The sequence below is a fragment of the Halichoerus grypus genome, chromosome 3 (assembly GCF_964656455.1).
Source record: "Halichoerus grypus chromosome 3, mHalGry1.hap1.1, whole genome shotgun sequence".
Classification (NCBI taxonomy): domain Eukaryota; kingdom Metazoa; phylum Chordata; class Mammalia; order Carnivora; family Phocidae; genus Halichoerus; species Halichoerus grypus.
Genome location: NC_135714.1, coordinates 43,903,313 through 43,922,583, shown reverse-complemented (window position 1 = coordinate 43,922,583; position 19,271 = coordinate 43,903,313). Strand labels below are relative to the sequence as shown.

Below are 19,271 nucleotides of genomic sequence, written 5' to 3'. Positions count from 1 at the left end.
ACAATTTCAAAACAGCTCTTTGGTATCTAGAAAACAGTGACATGAGCAGACTATTGAAAATCACACCCTTTTCCACTGCAACTTGAATGACTGGATACCTTTTTTCCAGCTGCACAGCAGAACTCATTGGTGGGAAAGACCACAGACAGGTGTAACCATCAGTTCATTTATTTACCAAATTCTGAAGGATGTCTCTTATGAGGTGCCTCTTAGCACCTTGAATACAGCACCTTACATTTAACTATTAGGAGTTTAAATATTGTTGTTTCAGGCAGTCTTTTCAACTTTACATTGTGTTGACTGTGCAGTCTTACCAAGATCTCTATATTTTACTTTTTCTTTACACAAACGGTAAATTCCACAAATGCAGAACTGAGGTTGAGAGAAGAAATCTGGGTAACCTTCAAGACTGACCGTCAACCTCGGAAGATTACTGGGAGAGGAAAGCTCATTTCCTCCCCAAGCATGGATGGAACATCTCTATTATTAACTGCCCTACACGAATAACCCAGAGCCACAGATAGGGGTTGTAGTCCTGGGGAGGAAGGAATCTGGGCAGTTGAGCTATTTCCCTAAGCTCTAATTATGTATACTAAAACTCGGGGCTTTGCTTAGATTCAGCCCTAAGCAGAGCTGGGGCAGTGCCTACTGATTCTTATTCCTTAAAGAATGGAAAAAGCCTTTTCTTTTTCCTGCCAGAAAGCATGAGAGCTGTGTACACCCAATCAAGTGCAAACAGTATCTGCATTTAATTATTATTTCTTACTAAAGAAGTACTGGTTTGTCTGTTTCCTTCTTTCTTTCTTTCCTTCTTTCATTCCTCTCTTCCTTCTTCCTTTTTAATAAAATTCCTGTTTTTGATAACTTCAGCAACCAAATTAGATTATGAGGTAAAATACATAGTCTGTCAAAAGTTCAAACCACAGGATCAAGTAACATTCCTGGGTAATAAGTCAATTTCATTTAAAAAGCTCATTAATATTGTCAATCAAAACTATACTGTGAGCAGAGAATGATTCCATAAATCATTGCTAGGTTGGCTATTGCCTTGTTTCTTCACTTAAATTACATTCATGAGTACTGCATTATATATAAAGATAGGGCAATAATACTCACTGAGAACACAATTAGGCAAAAAGCTTATTGATTATACTTATTTGAATATTCACTAGGGGACAAAGCACTTGTTGGCACAAAACTCTTAAGGAAATATAATAATGTTTAATTATTCAAAATATTAATCCTCCTAAAACTTCAAAAGAAGAATTCCAGTATTGTAAATATTTTTCCTTAAGATATCTCCAAATCAGAATTCTGTTGAATGAAAACAAAACAAAACAAAACAAAACAAAATATAACATAACAGTAGAGTTGCAGAACACTTAAAAGACTAATTCTGAGAAACAAAAGTAGTCTTACCTAAAATAGCTGACCAGATAAGATATATATAAATACCCCAGGATACTTATATTCTTTTTGAAAAGCATTTTTAAAATTATACTTTAAAAATATTATTTATTTTACCAAGGTTTATGTCCTCTTTCTTATCTCAGTTTAGAAGTAAAGGGAGCCAGATCTTACTTTAAGTAGGCAAAGGCACTTTGAGGAGAAAACATAAAGACTGATATATCCAAGAATGTCCTCATGCCAAGTGTGTTCATACTGATACATTGATAGGAATGTACAACCTGCTTTTTTATCGTCATAGTGCTCATAAATTTCTACCTAATCCTCTGCCTTCTCATGAAGTATGAACCTAACACCAGAGGAAGTTGTAATAATTATTTCAGTAAGTATGAAAATAAAATGGGTTCATGTATAAACATTAGTTTCCTGAGAGAGAATAATCTTCATTATAAAACACTCTGAAAGATAACACCACTTTTTGAGTAAAACTAGGAAAAACTTTGGCTAGCAAAACTAGCAAAAAATAAGATGATTTTGCTATCTAAATTCTGTTAGGAAATTTTCTGTCACAAGCACATGGGTTGAGGGGAAGAGCTTTTATATTAACAATCTCAATATTTTTGTTTTCACTCCAAGAAACAAAACACATCACTCTTTCCAATTCAAGAACATCTTTTCAGGTCATATTGTCCACATAATTAAATTATTACTAATTATTAAAATTAAGTTATGCATTACTTAATTTTTTTATTTTTAAACTCCAAATTCATAAAAACTTAAAAGAGTTTACATGTTTTTCAGGGTATTTCAGTATTTTAAGTAAACTGCTCTTATACCTGATATATAAATATAGCTATTTATATACTGGAATTAGGTAGCAATTCTTCAGCTCCCTAAGTGACATGGTCAATTCCAATACTAAAGGTCACAGCAGAAATGCCAGAAAAGTATTGTACCCATGGCTTCCCGCCACAACGGCCATTTATTAAAGCTAAATCAGATCATGTCATTCTACTGCTCAAAGCCTACCAAAACCCCCTCCCCCAGCTCCTTCACAGTAAAAGCCAAGTCCTTACCATGGCACACAGTCCCTTCCAGATCTGCCCTGCCCCACCCCCACTTTACCTCTCCTACCTTCCTTCTAAGGTCCAGGCCCTGGTGCTCTGGGCTCCAACCCCAGTGCCTTCCTTGCTGCTCCCCCAGGACACCAGACATGCTCTTGCCATAGACCAGTTGTACTGTGCCTGGAAGGCTTTCCCCAAGAAACTCGCACTGCTCAGCCCTGCTTTTTTTTTTTTTTTTAAGATTTTATTTTTAAGTATTATCTCTACACCCAACATGAAGCTCGAACTCACAACCCTGAGATCAAGAGTTGAATGTTCTACCGACTGAGCCCGCCAGGCGCCCTACATCCTTGCTCATTTTAAAAATCTACGCTCAGATGTTATCTTCTCATGATGCCTTATTTCAAACTATAGTCTTCCCCCAGTCCTAGCATTCCCTGCTTTATTTTCACCAGAGCACTCAGCAGTACCTTCTTACATACTACACAACTGACTTTTTTGTCAAGTCTTTCTCCACCAAAACATGCGCTTTGAGAAGGCAAGCATTTGCCCATTTCCTTTGGTGCTGCATCTCTAGAACATAACAGGTGCTCAATTCATATATGAACGAATGACTCATCTTCTCCAGTTGCTGATGTTTCTGGCACTGCTCTTCTAATCTCCAAGCCTAGAAAGTTTGGCATCATCCTGTCCCTTCCATCCTTGGAGTCTCTCTTTTGGTTTCTATTCTCTATTCCTACCACTATCTTCCTGGGTCAGATTTCATTTCATCTGAATTATTATATTAGGTTCTTATGAATTTGCCTCATCTAGTCTTTTCCCATGTATGAGGAATGCTGTTAGGTCTCATGGCTCATCTTTTTCAACATAATTTCTCACTGCTCCAGAATATGAAATTTCTGCTTCATAGGCTTGCATTCTCCATTGTCCGGACAAAAGGGCATATTTTCCCACCTCTGTCTGCACATCTTGCTCCTCATCCCTGGAATACCCTTTCTCTCTTTTCTGGTTTATCTAATCCCATTCATTATTTAAAACTCAATTCAAGTCCAATTTCTGCCCTGAAGTTTTTAGGACATGGATTTTTCTTTTCTAAACTGCCATGCATTTAAACTCATTTTCAGTTTAGCACTTAATGTTTTGCTGATTGTTTTAAGTGTAATTGTTCTTCCCAGTCAGATGTGAGGCTCTCTAGAAGTAGGGCTTGTTTGGTAGGCCCCGTGTGCCTGGAATAGTGAAATGCTTGCTTAATAAAGAGGCACTCTGCACTTGCTTTATCAAACAGGTTATGAATTCTTAGAGGGCAAACACCTCACTTACATATCTTCTAGTCTCTAGTTTCTATATTGCTTGTAAAGAAACTCAGGAAATAATTATTGCATTTAACTAAACTGAATGATGCTTAAGGCCACAGTACAGCCTATTACTATATTAAGCTGAAGTTCGAAATTTAGCTCTTCTTTACCCAAGTAAATAAAGTAAGTGTTCTGCCTGGTTAATGAGCACTCAGAAATTCAATTAGTTTCTGCTTTGCTAAGAAGGTACTACAGTACTTCAAATGTCACTTGGGGAACTGAATACATGACATCTTGATTCTAGAAGATTATATTCCATACTCAGTGAGTAATTGATATCAAACTCATACCTTTGTTAGTCCCTCATATTTTCCATAATCTGTACTCTTCAGCCACTCCATCAACTTGGCATATCGAAGCAAGTCTCTATGAAATGGATGATGGTTGGGTAAAGCCAGTTCAACAGAGTGCTGAGCAAGAGTTGAACTCTGATCATGACCCTAGAGTGATATTGTAAATAAGTCAATAAATACATTGACAGTAAAAGAAACATGTTGCAATTGAAAAGTCTAAACAACGACCAAATGTAGCCAAAGAAAAGCAAAAGAAGAGAGAAGGATAAAAACTTGAGTACTTACTTGTCTTCTTTTATCATCCTGTGTAAATCTACTGAACCTCATCACCATAAAATAATCATAAACATGCAAGAATGGCACTCTGGGATAAATCAACTACCCATTTCATCTTCTAAAGGAGTTGACAATGAATGTTTTAATCAAGCCTGTCTCTCCCATACCGTACATTTTACTATTTACTAAGCAAATAAACCTCATGATACAACTGTACCGAGAAACACATCAAATAGGGAAGTCATTCAAAACAAATTGTCTACATCTATGGTATTTCTACTATTAGAGTCTACAATATTTAAAACAACAGATAAGGACATACAGGATATAAACTTTTAGAACTAGGAAGCAACACAGATGATGATATCCTGGGCTTTCCTGGATAATACTTAATAATAGTGTAATTTTAGTTTTTCTAGAAATTTGTTAAATAACTACACATGATTTTATTTAAAAACCTTGACAAGGCTTTTATGTAAATAAATTAGTAAGTTATCAGTTAGTCTTAGATGATGCATCCTGACTTTTGTTTTGAAAAATATAGGCCTGGAAGATTATCTGTTCCAATGAGCTTATTTTCTAGAAGAAACTGAAACTTAAAGGGTTAAGTGATTTACTCAGGTCATGCTGGAGGGAAGAACTGGAACCTTAGTCATGTGAGTCACACTTCCATTTTCTTTTAAAAACATATCTAACGAACCATGAGAGACTATGGACTCTGAAAAACAAACTGAGGGTTCTAGAGGGGAGGGGGGTGGGAGGATGGGTTAGCCTGGTGATGGGTATTAAAGAGGGCACGTTCTGCATGGAGCACTGGGTGTTACACGCAAACAATGACTCATGGAACAACAAAAAGACAATACCAGCAAAAACAAAACAAAACAAAACAAAAACAAAAACAAAAAAACATATCTAACAAAATCATTTTAACCAGACTCAAAAACTGCAAATGCCTACCAGTTATTGGTATCTAAAAAACAAACACAATAAAAATCTTCCCAGCCCTCTTTGGAAACAATCTAGCTCTCTCTGCTACTTTGTCAATATTTGTCATGAACTCAAAGCTAGTGTCTAAGAGATGAGGAGTTGAAAGATTAAAGGAGTAAATTTCCCCTTGAAAATATAAGTTCCCAAGAACAAGGAAAAGGAAAAACAATATGGATTTATTTGATGTAATTCTGACTCAATCTAATTTGCTTAGTCAGAACTTATTTGTTAGCATTCTGTTAAAATGACACAGTGATTGACTTTTGGTGCTGGTTAACTCATTTCCTAGTAAAGTTACCTAAACCTAATTATATGTGTATTATACTAGCTGACATAAATTAGCTTATAAATATCCTGAATTTAAATTATTTTATTTTTATTTTTTAAAGATTTTATTTATTTATTTATTTATTTATTTATTTATTTATTTAGAGAGCACAGGGTGAGGGGCAGAGGGAGAGGGAGGGAGAGAGAATCTCAAGCAGACTCTTGTGTTGAGCGCGGAGCCTGATACAGGGCTCAATTTCACGACACTGAGATCATGACCTGAGCTGAAATCAAGAGTTGGATGCAAAACCAACTGAGCCACTCAGGTGCCCCTGAATTTAAATTCTTTTAATTTAAAAGAGGTTTCTTTTCTCTATCTAATTTATATGCTTTACTACAGACACAAAATAAGAACTTTGGTTATGGATTTTTTAAACAATTTCTTTTAACTACAGAGTATCCAGAAAAAAATTCCTGATCTAAGGCAATGAAGAATTCTCTAGCAATTGAGAAGTACTTTAGAGCAAGAAAATAGGAGAATAAGACATGCCAAGTACTAAAACCATCGTTGAGTTCCTTCTTCATTAAAGCTTTCAAATCAGCCTGTTGGAGAACTTTCTTCTTGTAAGATTATATCCCCAATTTAAAATGGAGATAAAAAGAAAAATAAGGACCCATTATATAGAAATTCTATATAAAACTATGTAGAATAATCAATATATTTCTAAGATTAAGGATTATTTGAGATTAAGATTACTAAAAAAAGACTAAGATTACTGATATTACTTAAGATTAAGATTACTGATACTTAGGACATTGGACTAGAGAAAGCAGAAAAGTATCAGAAAACTAGACTGAGCAATTTAAAATAAGAAAAAGAAAGGGAGAGGCAACACAAGCTCATAGCTATTATAGATGTTATATACAAGGTATACTGTGTACAATCCCTTTCTGTACTTCTAAAATACAAAAAGCTCTAAAACCTCTGTTTAAATTCAGTGCCAAATCTATTTTAATGGCAAAACTTGACCTGAACTGACATGAGGCTATTTATAGTGTTTGGAATGACTATTCATATTTTTTGCTGTAGGAACATTGTGTGCTTAATCACAGGGCCCTGCTCCAGACCCTCTTGGAGTGGTTATATAATACATAGTATATGTACTATATTACTTTACTAAAATCTGAAAAATTCTAAAAACACAGCTGACCCCAAGAGTTTTAGATAGGGGAGCATGGACCTATGTGAACATTCTTTTTTGGATGGCTAAATATAAAACAATCACATCTTCCAAAAGAATCATTGTGGACTAAGAGCTACAGTGTTGAAAAATGCAACTATTCTATATATTTGCAATGCCTGGTCACCTACATGTTTTCTGTGAGGTAAAGACTAACAATAAATATGAAAATAATTAATCATTTTAAATAAAACACACAGTTATTACCACTGGACTATACTTCAACTCTCATTATAGTTGCCAAAGGTTAATTTTTAAAAATTCTTTATTAATAATAATATTAGAAATCTTTCATCCCAAACAGTCTTTCTCATTAATTTTTCTCAATGATTCAAGACTCAAAATTATTGTTTATGTTCTTCTGCAACTGTTTACTCAGGCCATTACATGTTAAGTTATATTACTTAATTTAGTGTCAGGAAAGTTCTTCAATTAAAAACCTTCTCCCCTAAAAATGGAAGAACTAATTATTGTTTGTAGAGGATTTTACAATTTATAAAGCTCTTTCACATGTTACTATTCAAAGCTTTCTTTTGCAAACAGCATTTTAAGATCACCATCACCTGAAGAATTGCCTTCTAATATGAAGAACATCATGATCTTCAAACCATTACTATCAAGATAGATTAAATGTGATTAGTGCTAACAGAAGATTTAATTTTAGAGAAACTGTTCTAAAATAACTATAGGAAATAGGAAAATTACATATTTAAACTGTTTAATTCAATCACTAATATAAGTTACGGTCACTTCTAGAATTCTCATGTGCACACAACTTTATTCTTTATATATTAAAAAAATTAAGACATTGCTTAAAGTTTCTTATTATATCTTAACTATAGGAAACAACTGAGGGTGGGGGGATGCAGTAACTGGGTGATAGGCATTAAGGAGGGCACTTGATGGAATGAGCACTGGGTGTTGTATGCAACTGATGAATCACTAAATTCTACCTCTGAAGCTAATAATATACTATATGCTAATTAAATGGAATTTAAATTAAAAAATAAAGTTTCTTATTATAAATAATAATAAATTAGTAACAATAACAATTTATTGAATGCCTTTGGTCATGTTGGGTGTGCTCTCTTGCTCTTTCTATATATATAAGTTCTAATGTTCACAATAACCTTGTAAAGTACTTTGCTCCTCATTTAAAAAATAGCAAAACTTGGGTGCCTGCGTGGCTCAGTCGGTTAAGCGTCTGACTCTTGCTTTTAGCTGGGGTCACGATCTTGCAGTCGTGGGACTGAGCCCCCTGTCGAGCTCTGTTCAGCTAATCTAAGACAGACACATTTTCTACAAACTTAGTACATTATAAATTTTCATTAGCGTATATATTACTAGGATTTGTGGCACAAGGAGGTTAATTAACTTGCTAAAGGTCACCCAGGTAGGAGGTAGCAGAGTCAGGGTTTTGAATCCAGGAAGTTTGGCTCCGCCGCCGTACTCTTAACCACTGTAACTGATTTTCAAACAGAAATGATACACTCATTTCAAATGCTGAATAAATTCTCAAGATTTGGGAACTCTTTCTTTCTGTGTAATGGCATGTTTATTTTGGTTTTCTTAAAGAAAAAAGAAAGTCTGAGCACAGTTCCAACAAACATCACAAAAACTGATCTTAAATAATCCTAACTCTAAGCTTTTAACTACAGATCATTAACCTATGTTTAGGAAATGGTGAAACATGCTTAAGGAAACAATTTTTGTGAAATGAACTGAACACTGGTGGTATATTTTACAGGCTTTATTTTACTATAGGATGTTTCTATAAAAATACATTGAAAGAAAAATTCCCAAGCTTAAGCGTATAGCAAAACCCCCACAATTTCAGTTTTTCCCAGTTGTACTTTTAGTTCGGTGGATAATCAGTTCTCATCATATTGCAAAAGAAAATGTACAGAATTATGAGGTCTCTGAAGAACCCAAGGGGGACAAAAAAGGCAGAAAAGAGTTATCCTTTCAAGCCGAATCTTTCAAAAGACAACCAAAATAGTTTTTTTTAAATACATACATTTTATGCAAGTATTTCCTCAATTTCGTTAGCCTTAATTTGGCTGTGTGTTTTTGATGTTGGAATCCTAATTAGTGTAACTGACCTGATTCTCTAGTTGAATATCTTCTTAGATATATAAATCCCTCGTAAATGTAAAAATTATAGGTAAGAGTCTATAATTTCAATGGAAGCTGAGTGTGTAAGAAGACCTAGAAGAGTCAAAAGAATCTAGTCAATTGTTAAAAATATTACTCTATTATATGTATATATAGTAAGAAGTGAATATTAAAAAAATGCATTTCAGGTTTCATTAAAGTAATATAGCTATGTGGAAGTACTAATATGAAAGCTGTATCATAGCATGCTCTGGATCAGTGATTCCCAAATGCGAAGATGTTTTTTACTGGCCTATGGCACTAAGAAACAAATAAAATGATGGCAGAGAGTTTCTCATAAAGGGAAATGTATTTAATCTGGAAATCTGAAGTTATATTCTTTTCGTTTAGTGCCAAGACAAAAAGATAGTGAAAGTGGATGGCAGGATTTCTTTTTTAAAGTTTTTATTTGGTAAAATAAAAAATTGGTGACTTAGTAAGTCTCCAAATTTTATTTCTTTTAATTTTACTGATGTATGAATTTTAAAAAGACTGGGAATCGGTGCTCTTAAATTACTGTTATGTTGTGATCAATAGATTATTTCCACTGTATTCTTCTATACAGTAGTTACATATGTTGAATATACATACATTTGCCAGAAACTGCATTGCAGACTCTGTTCAAGTCTTATTTTATCCATGATGCCATACTTGACTACCTAAATTCTCAGTAAACTTACTTTTGATTAAAACTTTTTAGCACTTGTATATACATATATAAACTATGTATATGTAGTCATACAATTAACAGTTTCATATATGCATTGCTGTAGAGCTTTAAGCACATTAGTCTTAATGCCTTCTTAGAAGCATCTGGAGTGTAGAAGCCATTTCTTATTCTTACATATGGAAACAACAAGTATTTAAGAGGCACACAATGAAAATCTGCCGATTGACAAAGAGATATACTATAATATGGTAATCAACTTTTCCCAGCTCATTTGTTTCACAACTGGGAATAGAAAACACCCATGTTTCCCAACTCTTTCGCCAGGTGACCTGATGCACTGAATTCAACACACAGAAAAATCTCTTTTCTGTACTTGGGACACCCTCCTCCACTTTCTTCAGCATATCCTAGGTTGTTGCAACATTCTGGTTTTTCAACATGCATCACTCACATGTAACAATACATATTAGATTTTCAGAACTGGAAGCATTCATAGTAAACAAAGCCATTAGTTTAAAAGGCAAAGAAGCAAAATCATAAATTAACTGCATGTTACAACAAACAATGAAGGGTGCAGAAAGGACTGCTGTTTACCTACAGTAACATTCCAACATTCCAACATTCCAACATTCCCAATGCCCTCTACAAATGTGGATAACATCACTATCAACAATGTCATTTTTAAAAACTATGGAATTGGGCAGAAATAAATATTAAAATACTAATGCAAAAAAAAAAATGTGATTATTATTTCCTGTGGGGCTTCTAGATTTACTTTTTTATTGATACTTTTCAGGTCAAGTGAAACATTAAGAGAGTCTTCCCCAATGTCTCCCTTGCACCCTTAGCTAGATAGGCTTCCTTTATGCTCACAGGTGTGACCGCTACAATAATATTTACCCTTCCTAAGTGTATCTCCCTCCCTCCCCTAGACTGTGAGCCACTTGAGGACAGGATCAGCCTCTCACCTATCCCAAGTAAATGTCTGGTATGTATCCCAATCACCTGGTAAAAGGTTTCTAAATAAATGAAGGAGTGAGTGAGTGAAAGAATAACAGAAAAAGAGGCAAGCAGAAGGAGATGAAATGCCTTTCTGGCCAAAATAAACATTCTGCTATGGGACATTAAAAAACTGCTATAAATATGGTTAACAAGCAGCTTAAGTCAGTAAAGTTATAATCTTTTAAGATTCTGCTGCTGTTAAGTTTAGCAAACTTTATAGGGAAAAAAAAAAAAAAAAAAAGAGAAAAGCTTGAGCCAAATCTGATGTACTCACAGGCACCGAAAGAAAGTAGGACCTGTTATAGAGTTGAAGGAGGGCCTGAGTAAACTAATCAGAAATAAAATAAAGTAAATACAATTGTTTTAGAATACTGCAAAGTGAAAACAAGATAAGAATCTAATGTTTCAGACAGCATTTCTTGAACAAAATTTCTCTCAATTTTTTTTTGTCCAATAACCTTAATAAGAGATGAAAAACATAAGAAACCTAATTATGCCAGATTAAAATGTCTTCTATTCAAATCCCTCAAAGGTACTCTTAATATTGTTAATATTAATATTATTGCCACAACGTTAATTATAACCTCCTTTTCCATATAAAAATGTAGACAAAGGGTTTATATAAAATTAAATCAAATGGAATTTATAACTGAGCCATAGTCATTTTTCTCATATATAAAAATATATACAGCCAATGAAACATTTAAAACACTTGAGTCAAGTCCTGGTTCTCACCTCAAAATACTGAAAAATAAAATAGGCTAAGCAGCAAACATGTAACAAGTTTGGACTTACTTTTATAAATAAGAACATATAAATGGTATATGTAATAAGTAAGCATAGTTATTTATTCGATTTCTAGAATCAGAGAGTTTTAGCTAGAAGGAACTAGACTGTCTACCTAAGGAGACAGTTGAGGCCCAACATACACCTATGAGCAAATACTTAAATATCTTATTTAAAGATCTCAAAATTGAATAAACATGTGAAAGAATATGTGATCCCAAATAAACACATTACAATTTTTGTGGAAACATATATATCAAAAAGCTACAGAAACATGCCAGTTTTATTAATGAAATAAAATTACCTGTTGAACAAAAACGTTGTTGAGGTGACTGGCCAGTCTCCGGGCAAACTGCTCTCGCAAATCACTGAAACGCTGCTGTTGCTGTCTGACTGCCAGGAGCATGTCATGGCCTGAAACCAGAACAGTTCTTGACTGATTTAACAGGTAAAGAGATTTCTCCGATCTTCAATGAATACATTTATAATAGTATCCACATTTCTGTTTTGAAGACCCCAAAGTTTTATTGGTTTATTCATCTGCTTTATAAAAGAAAGGTAAGCAAGGGGAGAAAACAGTGTAGTACAGTGGTTCTCCAAGTGTGGTCCTGCCTCAGCATGATCTGGGAACTGCTGGAAATGTGGATACTGGAGCTTTGGTCCACACCTACTCAATCTGGGGCTGGGCCCTAGTAATATGTGTTTTAACAAACCATCTCCATGATTCTGAGCAAACTCAAGTTTTGGAACCACTTGCCTAACAAAACCTCCTCATGCTCTCTGGTCTAATCAAAGCATCAACTCTGTGCTAGGTTCTGTAGACTGTACTAGAGAAAAATCATGGTGTTAACTAGAGTCACTGATGATCAATCACAGGAACTAAAATGAAAAAGTTCTTAGTGCCAACAGAAACACGTTTGGAAAGAAATGAAACTGGTTTGAGGAGCTAATACTACAGTCACCCTAAACCACTTACCCCATGTATTTCTTGTTAAAAGCTTTATACCAAGTTACAGGTTTAGTCTCAGATTCTTGGTCAGATTTTATCATTTCTAATGAACATACCTGGACGGAGAGCTACATTCATGCACTGCAGAAGGGCATCAGCGGCATTGGTGCAGGCCTCGATGCCTCTAGAAGAAGCAAGATCTCCCTCCTGAAGGGCCTTTATGTGACCTTTGGCCAGGTCCATGTGGTTCTGGAATATATATAAATACACCATTTGCACATGTAATTTTGGGAAATTTACAGGTAAGATGCTACTCAATACTATCATAAGGTCTTTGGAATTATTTTAAATCTTACTCTCAGAAGGAATTTAGAAAATGTTTACAAATGGGTTTTATATATTATATTTTGTTTTGTTTTTTTTTGTTGGTGGTAGCAATTTACCAACATACTTACCACAAGAAACTCTATTTCAGACAGGAGTTTTACATTATTAGTGTTACTAAGATGAATTAGGTGGTTGCTTTCAGAGATCTGATCCATTTGTTCTTTTACACTTTGGAGCATTTCCTCATAACTGCTCAGTTTCAACTCAATCTGATCTACTTCCTTTAGAGCCTCATCCAGCAACTTCATCAGGATGTTCACTTGCTTTTCAGAGGCCATGATTGATTGGATGTTGGCCTACAAAGTGAAAAACAAAAGTAACTCTTCATATTATTTAAATGTATAAAAGAAGCGTAAGATGAAATATTGCTAAATCCCTTTGACACCTGAGTAACAAAGATTGGTATGCATCTAAACATTTATTTCAGTTTATCACTTTATGTTTATGTTCTGTTTTTACACAGTATTTCAAGAAGATACACTTGCCTCCCTATGAAGGTTAGGGACTATGCCTCAGTATTTTATATTTTCCCAGACTGTACAAGTAGGGTTCTGCCCCACAATGTATCATTAGTGTTGATATACTCCCATTTCTTTTTTTTTTTTTTTAAAGATTTTATTTATTTATTTGACAGAGAGAGCAAGAGTGCACAAGCAGGGGGAACAGTAGAGGAATAGGGAGAAGCAGGCTCCCCACCAAGCAGGGAGCCCAATGTGGGGCTCGATCCCAGGACCCTGGGACTATGACCCGAGCCGAAAGGCAGATGCTTAACCATCTGAGCCACCCAGGCACCCTGATATACTCCCATTTCTGACACTTCCAATTCTACCAGCTATAAAAATTTCCTGTACTTCTTAACATTGTTGTAAAATGCTAAAAAAAGTATAACCACCCGTGTAATACCTTAGTCAAGAGGGTAGCAGTGGTATATCAGTGTTTGAAAGATACACTGAACTAATTTATAACTGTAGTACAATTGGTACTTACATGATGTGGAAGAGCCACGACCATAAGACCACATGGCCACAGACTATATATCCATAAGATTGCTCCTTCTTTTTTTTTTTTTTTTTAAAGATTTTATTTATTTATTTGACAGAGAGAGACACAGCGAGAGCAGGAACAGAAGCGGGGGAGTGGGAGAGGGAGAAGAAGGCTTCCCGCCGAACAGGGAGCCCGATGTGGGACTCGATCCCAGGACCCTGGGATCATGACCTGAGCCGAAGGCAGACGCTTAACGACTGAGCCACCCAGGCGCCCAAGATAGCTCCTTCTATTGTCTTCTTTCTTTTCTCTTTCATTTGCAACTACTGTATGTTTTTTTCCAGGCAAAGCAGGAACAAACCACCATCCCCTTATCATTGTTTCCTAAGTGATTCTGACTATTGATTCTAAATTTCCTGAAATATGGAAGCTATCAAATCCAACATAAAACTGGGAAGCAAGGTGATAACTTGTAACATACATGCAATATCCATTAGAAAAGAAAATATAAACCACTAAGCCACACTAAGAAGGCAGGTAACAGGGTATGAGGAAAAAACTTGGACCAGACCAGGAATGAAAAGAATTTCATTGGACAGTTGATGCTATAATTTCACACATTATTTTATATGCTATTCATAATAAGTCAACTGTAAGTGCAGCCCAACCGTAAGAGTCAGCAGGCCTCTGGGCCACTGAATAGATCTCTCAAGTAGCAGACCTGGGGCTCGACCTTGTCCAGGACAATTTCCACTTTAACAACTTGAAGTTTCTTCTAGGCTTAGCTTCCAGTGAGTTTTATAAACTTGTAAACTTGGACTATTTGTGTAATCTCTGGGCCTGAGGTCAACCTCATAAATTCTGTACCTTTCATGTATAAAATATCAAAATTCTTTGTCTTTAAAATATTCCTCATTCTCTGAGGGTTTTTCTTAAATGCTTACTTTGTTTAAACAAAACAAAAAAACACATGTTCTTGTTCTAGATTTTTCTCACATTAGTGGTGTTATTTTTAGTTATGTCTTTTAGCTTTTTACTTTCTAAAGATGTGCATTTAGTTTGTAGACTCAGAAACTGTGCATACAAATTAAAAAGAGCTATCCCAAAACATTTGAGCAGGGGAGCCAAACATCCTTTTCCCCTGGCTCCTTGTTTTCACTATACTTACTCTGCTCCATTTGAGTAAATGATTCACTTATTTCAAACTAATTTTTCTATTTCTGATTTGTACCTATTTTTTTTTTTTTTTTTTTGAACCACAAAAATGCTATTCTTTTGCACTGAATTATTCTGTGATGTTTCAGAGGCTGGGGGAAAGCAACCCCAAGTTGGTTTCTGGTCGGCTACTTTTTACTTCCATCACTTTGTGTCAAGAACCTCCCCAAATCCCCAACCTCACCCAACTGCCTTCACTGGCCTGATTAACAGGAATGGTTCTGTCTTTTGAGCAAGAGCAGTGAAAGATAAGGCATCTGGTAATGTGCTTACAGAGAGAGACGGCAATAATCACACTATAAAGGCTTAGGTGCTGAGGCAGTAAAATCTGAACATCACCGGTCTTCTCAATCCACTACACATCATTCATTTACAGATTATAAAAAGGTCTTACCCCATCCAGCACCTGCAGCTCTCTGGACAACCTTTCTGCAAAGGCCTCAGCATTAGAGATTGCACATTCACAGCCTTCCATCATTATTTCAATATCCTGCTCTTCTCTTGCATTTAACTCTTGGTATACATCTACTACTTCTTCATCACCTCCTGTCACACTCTGATTTTCTCCACTTGGAACAGACTCTTAAAGAGGGTAAAAATTAAAAATAAAGTAGTAAAAAAGTAGGAAGACAATAACATGGTACTTATAGTCAGTTATAAGCACAGGTCACATTTAGTGGCTGAAAAATAGGAAAGAATGATTCAGAATATTAAAAAAAAAAACCTTATTTTTATGAAAAAAATGCATATGTTAATATGTTTACTGTAACATTTATTATAACAAATACAAAGCATGCAGTCTAATTCGCTCACTTTTAAGTGTTAAAATAGGCTTTAGAACAATTTCCCAAAACATAATTAAACTACAAAAACAAATGCAAAACCAGAAACAAAACATGTGGAAACAAGCCTAATCTTTTTTTCCTATCTGAGGTGGTTTTTGCTCTAACAAAACAATGACTATGAATTTAGGGCACATAAAAAATAATTTGCTTTCCTTTTTTTCCACAGGTAACATTTTTCTTCTGTTCTTTTTTGTCCTTGTTATGTTTTTTTTTCCAAGTAACTTTTAGTTGAAATGAAAAATGTATTCACAATTTATTTTGGGTATTAAAAATATTAAATGGATTTTCCATTTCTTTGTTTAAAACAATTTCACATGCATTAATAAAATTTCTAAAGATCAAGTATAAAAGTTTTCTCAACAAGTCTACACAGTAAGAAGAGCAACAATAACATGGACGTTTGAAATTACAGAAATTTAACTAGTCTTCATGCTTCTTAACAAAAGACCAAGAGGTCAAATGTAAGGTGTCTTCTGGATAAACGTTTCAGTTCAATTTTTTGAGAAAATACATTTAGTTTGTGGGATTTTATATAAAGCTTGAGGTTAGGAGAGGTAAAGTGAAAAAAAATTTTTTTTTACCCCCTAACTAAAACTCTAAATAAAGTTATTGATTTTCATAAACTTAATGGGACACGATTTAAATCACCACCTCTGGAACTTTAAATATTCATTATTTTGTATGCAAATGAAATACTTACATTCAGCATGACTTGACATATGTTAATTTGTTCTAGGGAAAAAAACAACTAACTCAAAGTAATAAATAATTTACTCTTAAGAATGATAATTAGGCAGATTTAGATAATGTCCCAGAAAAAAAAAGGAGGGGAACAAAACTTTTGGTACAGGCAATTACAGATTACAGTATATAAATAGTTCTTTAGACAGGTTATCACCTAGCTCCCTGGCCTTTGAACGAGTCCATTTTAGCTCACATCTGACAGTTTATTAGCCACTAGGGGGCAGGGACTGCCCAAATAATTCTGTACAGCTCCTTACACAAGCAGATTATTTAAAATAAATAAATATTTTAAACGACCATAACTGCTTCAGAAGTATTTTCTCTTCCATGAAACAGTCCTTTGGAAGTCAATAATGAATCCTATCGTTAACTTTATTACTATATGGATTTTGTGGTAATAAACTTGTCCCTATGCACAATTTCATAAAATATGCAACCAACAATACATAACAATGGCAAGTAATAAAAAATATATGGAATAGAATAAAAAGAAAAGGTGTTACGCACCTTCTGTAACTTTAGGCAGTTCTGGAGAGTAAAAAGTATGAAAAAAGCAGAGGAAAGTAAGCAAAGAATATTAGCTGGGTAGAAAAGTATACAGGTTTAAAATTTTAAAATACTACCCATATTTCATTTGAACTTCTGGTACATCAAAGTTTAAAAGACAACGTCCAAATCAAGTACAAAGTGGAAAGATCCACAGAAACTAAATTTCCAGAGTTAATTCTCTTATTCTTTTTCTGACAATGACTAAAAATACATTTATCTTTCTATTTTTTCTTTCTTTTAAGAAACAACACTAACTAGTCCTTGGAGAAAACTGGGAAATAGATCACTTCCTGAGAATTATTTTTAGGTCAGCTGTGACTCATGCATTTAGTCTAGTTATTTTCACTCAAGGCCCCAAAACTTTACCCAGACATTCCCTCACAATAGATTAGTCATAAAACACTGTTAGAAAGGAAGAGATTGAAACAATTTAAAAAGAACACACACTCGTGTGTATCTGTTCAAGCTGGCTTTTAAGGATTTAAGTCAAAGATTTCTTTTTTAAAATCTGGTTATAAGAATGAAAAAGAAAAAGCCAAACAAAAACTTGACTCTACTTCAACTGGTAACAAAATCCTCCTTTAAAAACCTTAAAAGCCTTCTGCTGAGAAACCCCACTTACTAGCATAAATATTCAGTTGTCACCAATAAAAACCACTAAAGTTGCCACTGTTAGCATTCACAGTGAAGTCTTACTGGGACGATTACTTATCTCTTAAAAGGATAATTTCTTATTTGTTTTCTAACATCACCTAAAGCTTAGACACATTTATTGTTTTTTTAAATGGGAATCAACGGCTATGATTTCAAAATCCATTAAAACATTTAAACAAATTTGCAGATATTAAGAAAACTATTCTCTGGACTCCACTAAACCAAAACAACAGTTATTGATTTATGGAAAATGATTTTCACAGTGAGATCCTTAAGGATCTTCACAGTATTCCTAAAATTGATCTGAATTAGGGGTAACTTTTATAAACATGAAAATGTCTACACATTGCTTTAGGCCTTATAAAATTAAATTTTTTTTTTTTTTAAGCTAGGCATTCTAAAAACAGCAATATTCTTCTCATTGATTAGGGTAAAATTTCTTAATGAGGGAAACCAGGTAGGGTATGTATTTTCCCATACTGTTGGCTCAATGAACTATATTGGTTTAAAACACATCATAGGCAACGAGTAACATCTGGAGATACACAATATTTAAAAACAGAATAGCAATCATTCCCTCATCAAAATGTTCAACCCCGAAATGGTAAAAAAAATAAATAAGTAAAATAAAATAAGAGCTGTTCAAAACAAATTAAACCACTATTCAAGGCATGAAAAATTACCATCAATTTCTTGAGGTCATTCCCTCAACATACTCAATTGCCAAGACACTGGGGTCTAATGTTGGTGAGATGTCAACCCCGAGGGCTACTCAAGGGCTCCACTGGGGGGAGTAGCACAGGGCCTGACAGATGTGACTTGCCTCTGCCAGTTTCAAGCATCAAACCTGAAACCAATAATGGGCTTACTGATTACTAAGTGTTAGGAAGGAATACTATATTTCAGGGAAATATCCACAGGCAAACAGAAAAGGAGTAAGTAAAACAGAATAGAAAAAGGACAGAGGTAATTGGCTAAGTAAATGAATAGTCTGAAGCATCTGAAATGGCCATTTTTATAGGTCAAAATGGTTGAATATTGGCTATTTCCATTTTAACGGAATAGAATGAAGCTCCTATTTTAAAATGCTAATATACAACTTAGGACAAATCTAAGTTTTCTTTCTAATATATATTATTTGGAATAAATCTTTTTTTATTAATAAGAGGAGCAACAACTCTATTCATCTGCATACTAGCTGTTATTTCAACTGCTTTCTGAGATAAAGAATACAACACAAATTGTATCCACAAGGCATACAGAACCATTTTCTTACAATGTTTATGTCTTTATGAAAGAAATTTTTAAAGAATAAAATCTCATTGTACATTTTTAATAAATAACAGTAGTTTTCGTCTTATAACACAAAATAATCCATAGTAACATCCCTGAAGATATACGGATCAAAAATACCCTATTTAACTTTCTATCTAAGGATTTTA

At 34.4% G+C, this 19,271-nt stretch overlaps 1 protein-coding gene across 5 annotated transcripts in view; it reads right to left on the bottom strand.

Annotated features, from left to right (window-relative positions):
• EXOC1 (exocyst complex component 1) overlaps nt 1–19,271 on the bottom strand; it is a 67,969-nt gene that overhangs the window by 25,927 nt on the left and 22,771 nt on the right. For 3 of the 5 annotated variants that reach the window (XM_036120766.2, XM_036120768.2, XM_078068676.1), the window contains exons 5-10: nt 17,134–17,154; nt 15,432–15,619; nt 12,907–13,134; nt 12,568–12,700; nt 11,807–11,916; nt 4,117–4,266 (exon numbers count right to left, since the gene is read on the bottom strand). In XM_036120766.2, the coding sequence (XP_035976659.1) occupies nt 4,117–4,266; nt 11,807–11,916; nt 12,568–12,700; nt 12,907–13,134; nt 15,432–15,619; nt 17,134–17,154 (830 nt within the window). The remainder of the gene's footprint in view (nt 1–4,116; nt 4,267–11,806; nt 11,917–12,567; nt 12,701–12,906; nt 13,135–15,431; nt 15,620–17,133; nt 17,155–19,271) is intronic. The other 2 variants (XM_078068677.1, XM_078068678.1) reach the window with 1 other exon arrangement.